The 11,563-nt window shown below is 34.5% G+C and overlaps 1 protein-coding gene across 3 annotated transcripts in view; it reads left to right on the top strand.

The window, feature by feature from the left end:
• ryr1b (ryanodine receptor 1b (skeletal)) overlaps nucleotides 1–4,980 on the top strand; it is a 95,259-nt gene extending 90,279 nt beyond the window's left edge. For all 3 annotated transcript variants that reach the window (XM_016576168.1, XM_016576235.1, XM_016576095.1), the window contains 3 exons: nucleotides 2,385–2,485; nucleotides 2,569–2,620; nucleotides 3,264–4,980. In XM_016576168.1, coding sequence (XP_016431654.1) covers nucleotides 2,385–2,485; nucleotides 2,569–2,620; nucleotides 3,264–3,359 — 249 coding nt within the window. In that variant the 3' untranslated portion in view covers nucleotides 3,360–4,980. The remainder of the gene's footprint in view (nucleotides 1–2,384; nucleotides 2,486–2,568; nucleotides 2,621–3,263) is intronic.
• Nucleotides 4,981–11,563: the final 6,583 nt, after the last annotated feature.

Genomic DNA, 11,563 nt, shown 5'->3' on the forward strand with positions numbered 1-11,563 from the left:
CAATTTGACAATTGACAATTTGCTGAAAATTTACTCACTCTCAGGCCATTCAAGATGTAGATGAGTTTGTTTCTTTATCAGAACAGATTTGGAGAAATGTAGCATTTAGCACTTGGAAATAATGGATCCTTTGCAGTGAATGGGTGCCGTCATAATGAGAGTTTAAAACGGTGATAAAAGCATCACAATAATCCGCAAGTAATCCACATGACTCCGGTGCATCAATTAACGTCTTGTGAAGCGAAAAGCTGTGTGTTTGTAAGAAACAAATCTATCATTAAGGTGTTTAACTTCGAACTGTTGCTTCTGGCCAAAATATGAGTCTATAATAACACTATTCCTTTAATACTTAACTGAAATATGCAAAATGTACATGTGAGTCTGTTGCACTGGCATTAACAAACCTCAGTGCAGAAACAATACAAACTATGATTGGTGGATTATGTGTAGATCAGTAAGTCTCTAAATGGGCACTTTGTTACGGTGGACCAGTAGTGCACAATACAACAAAATCTCCACTACACAACGGAAACATGCCACAACACAATGAAATTAGCACAACACAACGAAATTAGATCTATGCGTTGTGTTGTGGAGATTTTGTTGTGTTGTGCACTGCTGGACCACCGTACTTTGTGGCCAGAAAAAAATCTGAAAAATGCTATTTAAACGGGTCATATGACGTTGCTAAAAAAAGAACATTATTTTGTGTATTTGCTGTAATTAAATGTGTTTATGCGGTTTAAGGTTCAAAAAAAACATTATTTTCCACATATTGTACATTATTGTTTCTCCTCTATGCCCCGCCTTTCTGAAACGCGTAGATTTTTACAAAGCTCATCGGTCTGAAAAGCGAGGTGTGGTCTGATTGGCCAGCTATCCAGTGCGTTGTGATTGGCCGAATACCTCAAGCGTGTGACGGAAATGTTACGCCCCTCACCATACTGTGATGCCGTGTCCCGGTGCGATGAGACAAAAACATTAAAACCCATTATAAATGAGGCATTTCTAGCATCCAGTGGGGACATAATAACTGATTATAATGACTTATACTGTCTTTTTACGCATTGCATTGCGTCACGTTAAGATAAAACCATATCTGCATTTGTGATCGGAGAAACGACAAACAACAAGCGCTACTCTACACTGCTCAAAACTCGCGTTTGAATCGTCATATCAGTCGTACTTACAGGCTGTGAGTCAGCATTTTTGTCAGAAAACTGGCATTGTAGGCTACTCTCCCAGGAAACAGTCCTCGTCCTCCGTAAAATGCGTTGCACACACACGAATATATGGGTTAAACTGTTCTGGAACAGTGTTGTAAATACAACTTAACCACTGATTTCTAGTCGTGTCCTCTTTTGAAAGGCCAAACAAAGTATTTTCGCTTTCGCAACGAAACACACAGCATCTCTACGACATGGCGGCGGCGGCAGCAACAATACTACAGCAAAAATAAGTTACGCCTTCTTTCTTTGTGTGAACATTTGGGCGGTGTTATGCAAATCTTCCCACATTTGTTATGCAAATCTTCCCACACAGTGACGTAGACATGTGGGGGGGTGTTTAAATGAGGCATTTTAGGAGGGTGTGGACGAGTCTAAACTTTTATAAAGAATATCTCTTTGGGTTTGAGACTTTAGTCTTTGCAACTTTAGGGATCTTATCTATTCACGAACAGCTTGTAACACTCCAAAGAGAAAGGAAAACTTGAAATCACATCATATTAACCCTTTTAATTAAATATTTCCAGCCATGCAAACTATAGCTAGCTGCAAGCTCAGGTAACTTGCTATAAACATATCTGGTGCATCTGAAATCGCATGCGGTCTAAATAGGTACTACATTTGATAAGTAAAGAACTTTGCATTCGTTAAAAGTGCATTCAATATAGTTTGAATGTGTGTAATGTATAAATGGATGTACTAAATCCACCATGTTGTCATTATCATGTGACTTCACTGACATTCACAAATTCTCTCCTGTGGCCTCATGTCGTAGTAAAGTGACCACTGGATGCACACTTCAGAATCTCTGCGAAAGTAGTGGGTCATCTTCGCCTATTGTTTTATGAATACTACAATTTCAGACATACTATTCATTTCGCATACTGTTTTTCGGCTACGGTATAGTAAGGAAGTAGGCATGTTCTGATGCAAGGATCAACATTAACTAGCTTTCTCAGCGAGATTCTATTTAAACTGTTGCTTCGCAATGACAGAAGTTGACGTTAAAGGAGAAAACTGACTGTAGAAGATGTTTTTGCTAATGTGTGCCATAGCGCCCCTTGTGGCAACTGCTGAGAATGAAATATGTAATTGTCTTGCATTATGGATTGTGGTTTTAAAATGAAGATCTTTTTGTTTTGTTTTGTTTTTTCAAAGACTAAGTGTTTCATTTGTGGAATTGGAAGCGACTACTTTGACTCGACTCCGCATGGCTTCGAGACGCATACGATGGAGGAGCACAATTTAGCCAACTACATGTAAGTGTTTTGTTTATTCAGAAACAACGAAAGCTAATATTTGGTTCCTTATTTTGAAACTATGTTTTTTTTCTGCCATGTAGGTTCTTCCTGATGTATTTAATCAATAAAGATGAAACGGAGCACACAGGACAGGTCAATGTTGTTTTATTCTTATCACTGTCCAAAAATGTCTTTCTGAAACAAACAAATAAAAAACTTTGCATCTAAGATGGTAGACATTATAAATATATACACTACCATTCAAAAGTTTGGGTTGATAAGGTTTTTTATGCTTACCACGGCTGCATTTATTTGATCAAAATGCAGTAATGTTGTGAAGTATTGCATTTCCATTTTAATATTTTTTTAAAATGCAGTTTATTCCTGTGATGGTGAAGCAACATTTTCAGCAGTCATCACTTCAGTCTTCAGTGTCACACAATCCTTCAGAAATATGCTAATTTGGTGCTCAAGAAATGTTTCTTATTATTATCAGTGTTGAAAACAATTGTGCTTCTTCATGTTTTTGTTGAAACCATGATTGACATGACATTTGCTTTCATGGTTTGATTAACAGGAATTTAAAAGAACAGCATTTATCTTTATCTCATTATGCCAATTATATATTAATTTTTTTAATCAGTTTAATGTGCTATTAATTTCTTCAAAATTTTACTGACCCTAAAATTTGAACAGTAGTGTGTTCTAAAAAAAAAAGTATTATTTTACTTTTCTCAGTATTTTGCTGAATTGTATTGTAATGCAGTGTATTAATTTGATTTCTCTCTCTTTCTAGGAGTCCTATGTATGGAAAATGTACCAGGAGCGATGCTGGGACTTCTTCCCAGCTGGTGACTGTTTCAGGAAGCAATATGAAGATCAACTTGGCTAATTCTACAGCCTTGAATGTGTGTGTTTGTGTACAATTTTATTTCAGGAATGAGGGTCAAAGAGGAAATTGTGAAAAATAGGAAGGGAACAAGAGATAAATGACCGACTGTAGCCTTGATTTGACTCTCACAACCCTCATCTTCAGCCAACACATCACACAGACCACACAAACCCACTCATAATACTAAAAACCTTTGATTTCCCTGTTTGACTAAACAAGAGAGAAAAAGAGCTAAGACTGAGCATCAAAAGAACGTTTTTTAAACTGTATATACACACTACATGGCCTTTACCTATCCACTAGAGACTTTTTAAATCACATCAAACCAAAATGAACAAACACCCCTAAACAAAGCCTTCTTTTCCTCTCTGTTTTGTCTGTCACTATCAATCTAAAAAATCTCAGTGCCTAATGTTAAATCTTAACAGTACAGTGATGATTTAAGTGTGATTTTATTGATAGTCTGTAGCGATCTTTTTATGTGTAGAGTAGCTGTCTAGATCTTTTAATTTTAGCATATATAAATAAAGCTTTGTTTATGTTTATTTATTCACGTATACCACAGAAATATAGCCATATGAGTGGTAGCATCCTGCTCTGTGACTATATAGAGCATTTTGACAAATATCAAGCTAGGCTTTTTCCCTGGCGCATCGAGCGAATGTGAGAATGCATGCAACCGAAATATCTTAATACCATTTTATTCTCGAGAGGAAAGTATTACAACCCCGGTATTTCCCTCCCGCCTCTGTTTCAAGTTTCAGAGAATTACGAATGGTCTCTTGAGAAGTTGTAACTTTGTAAAAATGTGAAACCACCTGTTTTGCACTCTAGAGTCTTATAATGGGACGCTGTATCCATGCCAAGCACACACTTCCATGGAGTCCTGCTACACACTGCTGTATTACTAATATAGAGAGGTGGAGAGAGTTTGTGGGTCATTCGTTTTATTAAAAACATCCTCTCTAGATTTACAAGACCATGTCCTTTTACTTTGATTATGGGAAAGAAGTACTATCATGACTATATGCACAGTATTATTGATGTTGCTATACTGTCATTTAAGACCTTGACGTGATGCTGTGTCATTCAGATAGCAAGACTGCAACTTAATGTATCCACTTAAATACATAGATGATATATTTTTGTTGGCGATCTAAATAATTAAGATACTCTGAACTCATTGTGTCACAAGTGAGTATTTATTATGTACCTTTTTTTGGGGGGGGGGGAATATAGGTCAGAATTTAGTAGAAAAGTGGAAAAGGAATGTGAGCTAGATTAAGTTAACATAGAGGTAACAAAGACGATGTGTTTTTGCCTGTTAGATTTTTATTCTTCTTTTGGGTGAAATCTCATACTTTATTTTTGTCTGATATAGGTGAAGTATGTAGTCGTAGGTCTCTGATATGACTGAAACAAACTCACATGTGCTTGTTCCACTTTGTGCGTTCTGCTGATATGTTATGACAGCACATTAAGAGCGTGTGTTGAGGTCTTTTGGTGTGTTTTGCTCTGAGAGCTCACAGAGGGAAGAAATCAACTGTCTTCTCTGGATCTGACTGTGTATCAGGCTGAATCCTGTGTTTTAATGCACATTAAACAGATTCCAATATTTTAAGAGCACTGCTGTCTCTGTCTTTTGTGCTCGATTTGTGTCTGTAGGTTCTTATAAACCTTAAGGTCCTTGCACACCGAGTCCGAAATTTTCGTATGTGTTTTTTTCGTATTCGTCATCCTTTCCTATCAAAATGCTTGCTACGGATGCGAAAACGCATAAAATCAAACCTGATCCGGTTTTTTTATGATGGACGAAAGTTTCGGAGGCAGTGTGTAAACGTGATTGACACAACGTGAGGTCGTATTTATTTTTTAACGTGCGAAAATTTCAGACGAAAATTTCGGACTCAGTGTGCAATGACCTTTACTCTATAATACATGTCTTCAGTAATTGTATCAGCTACCGTGTAATTAATACGTATTCCTTGTAAATATGAAATTCACACACTTTTTACTGAAGTATATTTCGTATAGTAGTATCATTACACCAGTTGGTAGTCTTCATGAGTCACTGAATCATTAAATCAATTAATTCAAACACACTGCTATGTTCAGAAACAAATCCAGCCACTGTTTATAAATGAGTCATTGAATAATTCACTCAACCGACTTGTGCTAAACGCACTGGAACAAAATAAGTTGCTGAATTCAGAACAATATACTAGCATACTACTCTTATTTTTATAATATGTTGTATGACAGCAATAGTAGTAGTAGTAGTATACTAGCGTGCAGTTATGAATTCAGCAAGTGACTGTTTAGCAGTGAGTCACTGAATTTACTCAACCGCCACACTGATTAATTCAAGAAAAGGGTCATTGAATCATTTGCTCAAGTGATTCATTCAAACATACTGATTCATTCAGGAACAAATCAAGTGACTGTCTTTATGCCCGAGTCATTGAATTGTTCACTTAACCGATTCATCCAAACACACTGATTCATTCAGGAACAAATAACAAAAAAAACATTTATGACTGAGTCACTGAATCATACTCAACCAGTTTGTTCAAAAACACTGATTCATTCAGGAATGAGTCCCCAACACACCACTGTTTGTTGCTCGGAGTCACGGTAAATAATTCTTCTGTGGCTTTGTTTGCAAAACAAAGTTATTGGCGACAGTGTACCTAAAATGTTGGTTAATCAACATTAACATCATGTTTATTGAACTGCTGAATAAAAGTCAAAATAAAAGTCTGAATAAATCAGTCTTGATGATATTTGTTTGATACAACAGCATTCTCTGTCATGTGATATTTCATAAACATACTAGTATACCCAGTGTTGGGGAAAGTTACTTTTAAAAGTAACGCATTACAACATTGCATTACTCCCTAAAAAAGTAACTAATTACGTTACTTAGTTACTTTTTATGGAAAGTAATGCGTTATATTATTTTTGCATTACTTTCGCGTTTTTTTTGAAATATGAACAGGGCTTGATTGTTTTTAATATAAGAAGTTCTATTTATAGCAAATATAAAAGCCCTTTCACACCAAAAAGTGTAATGAATAAACCTCAGGCTGAAGCAAAAGTAAATTCACGTCTGTACAGTAGAACGCAGGAGAAGAAACACTCTTCAGCAATAAAAAAACAAAGGACAATTGTTAGTTTCTCTAAAGTCATTTTTGCTTATTAGTATGGTTGAACTGGATCAGCAAAGGTCAGCAGCAAAGACATTGGTTAATAAAATGGGATTAGATACATTTGTGTTATTTAACATATTTAATTATTGCAGGTTTGCGTCATATTCTGAGTTTGCATTTCACTGTTTTAATTCATTTTGATGAATACTAAATCTGTTTTTTGTGAGTGGGATGAATTAATGCACATTCACATTTAGTCTAGAATGTGCTACAGTAACATCATGTTCACACAGCGCACACAACTCCTCTGCACTTCCCATTTCTCCCAATATGGGGACAGGAGACTTGTCAGTCAATAAATGGGAAAACAAAGTGACTGGCATTACTTTTTGAAAAAGTAACTCAGATATTTTCTTGTAAATTAAAAAAGTAATGCATTACTTTACTAGTTCCTTGAAAAAAGTAATCTGATTACGTAACTCGCGTTACCCCCAACACTGATTATACCACAATACACTATATATAAACTGAAGTCTTTTAATATCATATAAATATCATTATTCAGTGGTGCTAGGTGATCCTAACCACATCCTCAGCATATAAACAATTCCACGTTCACATACTTTGGGGTGTGTTGTCTCAGAGCATTATAACTGTATTAAAACAGTTATATAACTGACTGACATAACAATAAAAGAATTAAAAATAATGATGATTTGGACCACCCTTTCTCAAACCTTCCCAAAGGGCTCCTGAAACAACAAATGCCTCAAACACCATGGCCGTACATGTTGGTGCTTGTTTGCTGTCTATATCTCAGGAAAGGGCAAGGCATTGCTGATATTAGATGAGTTCTGAACCATTCATAGTCCAGTGATTCAGCAGGTGTTTTAGTGATTCAGAATATCTTTTTTTTTGGTTTTGCTCCTGGTTCTGCTTTTCAGGTTTCATGTAATTCTGCGTGGTCAAGTGCTGATACTGCCCTCCACCTCCACCGCCATCTTCAGTTTGGTTTTCAGATCTTCTTTCACTGTGGAAGGTTTAAAGGGTTTTTGAGTGAGCATTGGTGTCGTTTCTCCCACTAGTTTAAGCCCTTTTCTCAGTTTGACATCCTGGAGATTGAGGAAGACGTTTAGATGTTCTACATTCACTTCTGAACATGAAGGCTCTAAACTATAGGCACCAAGACATAACATACTGTTCCTTAGTTATCCTAAAATGATCTTATAAATTAATACTAGTATATTATCAGTTTATAAATCGTTATTGTTATTAATATCTGAAATAATTTAGACAAACAGAAGAGTGAATGAAGGCATTAAAGCAGACAATATTATTCAACTATATTATTATTTAACTTCATTTAAATATATGGCATACAATTGCATTTCAACATTTAGATCAAGGTGACACTTTTATTATTTATTATATTTTTATATATTTTATTATTTATTATATTCATTAATGACAATACATTATTATATATAATAATGACATACCAAGAAGAAGTGTAAAAAATAATTATATATTAATTGAATTATATATTAATACACATAATAATATTACAAAATATTCTATAAATATGAGATTGTCATAAAACAGACACTGTGATTGATCAGTTTCAACACCCATTTAGCAGGTTCATGTGACATTGAGTAAAACTCGTATGACATTTATCCTCCATCAGTGATTTGTATTGTGATGACTGTATTTGTTGAGTAATTTGGGATCATTCTAATTAAGCATATTTACCTGTTCAATCCCTAAAATACTGCTGAATCATCTAGGTGTCATCCGCTCTCTCGTCGTTACATACTCATTTTGTTTCTGTGGTCATTAAACAAAACTCAGTCCAATGTTATTTATTTCATAGTTTCTCATTTTGTCCGTGAGCTCCTCCTGACACAATGAAGGGACAAGTGAAGACTAGTAACTTTTCTTTTACTAAGCTCATAAATGTTCATAAACCTCATAGTAATCAGCTGCCCAGTGCTGACTTCTTTCCTACTGGAATCAAAGGTTGTCTCAGTTGAGAAGGGTGTGTTTCAGTTGAGCTTATTGACTCATGACTCATAATGAGTAAGAAAGAGAGGGTTAATAATGTTCACTTCAGCCATCATCCTGTGCAGTCAATCAGTTTAACAAGTAGGAAAACATCCTGAGGAGTGTCTGATGTTGGTGGAATCGGTAAACTCAAGTTCAGTGTTTATTAAAACAGTCATTTTAAAAGATTTTTTAAATGTAGCTATCAAATTTAGTGTGATTTATTTTATTATACTTATATTTACTATTTTATCAAACAGAAATATAGTGTCAAATATTATTACAGTGTAAAATCACTGTTTTCTATTTAAATATACATTAAAATCTCATTTATTCCAGTTGTGGCAAAGCTGAATTTTCAGCTGCCATTACTCCAGTGTTCTTCAGAAATCATTCTAATGTGCTGATTTGGTGCTCAAGAAATATTTTTTCTTATTATTTTTCATTTCTAATTATTATGCCTACTTATATTATTTGTGGAAACAGTGATCCATTTTTTTTTTCAGGATTCTTTTATGAATACAAAAAAAAAACAGCATTTATTAGAATTAGAAATCTTTTGTAACATGGTGATCAACTGAATGCATCCTTGCTGAATAAGTATTCGTTTTTTAAATGATCTGACTGTGTAGATTATACTGTACAAGAGTGTAGAAATAGATTATACTGTAGAACTATTTACTGGCTGTTTCCTCTGACATAGCAATGAGTGTAAAAAACGTTCACAATGCTTATCAGACCAGAAATACTTGACTGACATAGCCTTATTTAGTTTTCTAAGCACCAGTGTTAATATAGGTCAGGCAAAAAGGAATGCAGAATGGCTTGCCATCATTGTGGTCTGTCATGCAGCCTCACAACAAGAGCTCTTCTCACTTAAGTTCACACTTCCTGTACCTCAGGAAGAGTGTTGTGCCATAATACAGCAACCTCTGCATATATATATATATATATATATATCAGTACTTACAGAACTGTTCACATTGGTACAAGTTTCATTTCATTTTATTTGACTGTTTCATTTTGTTAATAATATCAGGTTACTTAATACATTTTCAATGTAACAATTATTCTTGCTCTTTTGTGGTTTGTACTGAGTAGATTGTGACTGTGGTGAACGTGGTCTTGTCTTGAGAGGTGTCCTGTGGTCATTGTGTCAAGTTACTTACAGTAATACAGTTAGAACCTGTACAAAGCTGAGCAAACATGTATGCAGGGTGGCGTAAATGTTTAGTTAATGATATAGTTCCATTATTTACTCACCTTCATGTCGATCGTTCCAAACCTGTATTACTTTTACTCTTCTGTGGAACAACAACAACAACAAAATAATGTTATATTATTTATAGTTTAGACGTTGTACTTTCGCTCTTTAAACACTAGAGGGAGACAAATATTTAAATACGTTGAAAGAATAATACAGCTGCTATCCGCAATTCAGCCACAAAAATATGGTACTGTTTATACCGGACACATAGTCATTATCTCATTGAATCAAATGACTAAGCTAGTTAAACGTTTCCCCTATGAATTATAGGCCTAGCTATGGCATTTTATTGAAGAAGGGCACTTCTGGTAAGGGTTGGAATCAGTTAAGAGTCACTTATTAAACTTTATTACCTTGTTTGTTTAATAACAACATATGTTTGTGGTGATCGAGTGAGTGAAATTTATTGATGTGTGTGTGTGTGTGTGTGTGTGTGTGTGTGTGTAGGGGTTGTGATTATGTACAATATTCTTTTGGTTAGGTTAAACTATTTTTGATCAATAGTCATTAATCTTAAAAACAACAACAAAAGCAATAGAAATTTATGGCGTGTCCACGTGCGTTTTTAAGGGAATAAAAATTTGCATATCTATATTTTAGAAATGAGATAGTTTCTCCTTCTTGTTCCTGTTATAATATATGACCCTGGACCATAAAACCAGTCATAAGTAGCACGGGTATATTTGTAGCAATAGCAAACAATACATTGTATGTGTCAAAATTATCGATTTTTCTTTTATGCCAAAAATCACGAGGATATTAAATAAAGATCATGTTCCATGAAGGTATTTTGTAAATTTCCTACCGTAAATATATAAAAACTTAATTTTTGAATAGTACTATGCAATGCATTACTAAGAACCTATTGCTAAATATTGTATAATATAAGCCAAATATTGTCCTATCCATACATCGATGGAAAGCTTATTTATTCAGCTTTGATAAATCTCAATTTTTCTCAAAATCAAATCTCAGTTCTCAAAATCAAAAAATTGACCCTTGTGACTGGTTTTGTGATCCAGGGTCACATATGCTGTGCCACAGCTTTTTGTCTTTACATTGCATATTGCCTCAACAGAAGCTCAGTTAGCCCTATAAATCATACTTAAAACATGTTCTGGACTGAAGCAATAGGTTTACTTGTTAACCCATAGCCTACATCATATTTTAGAAAAATAAATCTAGTTAAACTGCAACTATAAATGATACAACTAATTTTTGAGGAACATTTATTTGTACATCTCTCAGTGGTTGCATTTGGGTTCTTTTGCAAGGACCTTTAAAATAACTTAAATCATTTGGCGAAGTGATAAATAAACTGAAACTACTTTAACCTGTGCGTTTCCTGGAAAATAGTTTCTTAGAACCTTTGTCAGCCAATCAGATTCAAGCATTCCACAGCATTTTATATGTATTTTATGTAAGTTGTACTGTTAAACATCGAATTGATTTACAAGCTGTCATAATCTCATCTAACTTTGTGGCCAAATTACATATGTTTGCATAGTCTGGTACTAAAATTAAGGTGTTTTTTTTCGTCCTGGAATGTGAGGAATATGCATTGACTGTATAAAAACAGGGAATATGCATATGACAGTCGCCTGATGTATCAGATATGATACAAAACATATATGCACATTTTTTTTTAAAAAACATATTATTTTGTATAAAGGTATAATAAACTGTTCCGTCTAAATAAATCAAACAAAATGATTTTTCTGACTAATTTCCTATGTCAGGCTGTG

This window comes from Sinocyclocheilus rhinocerous, unplaced genomic scaffold (assembly GCF_001515625.1).
Source record: "Sinocyclocheilus rhinocerous isolate Xijiao unplaced genomic scaffold, SAMN03320098_v1.1 scaffold130, whole genome shotgun sequence".
NCBI lineage: Eukaryota > Metazoa > Chordata > Actinopteri > Cypriniformes > Cyprinidae > Sinocyclocheilus > Sinocyclocheilus rhinocerous.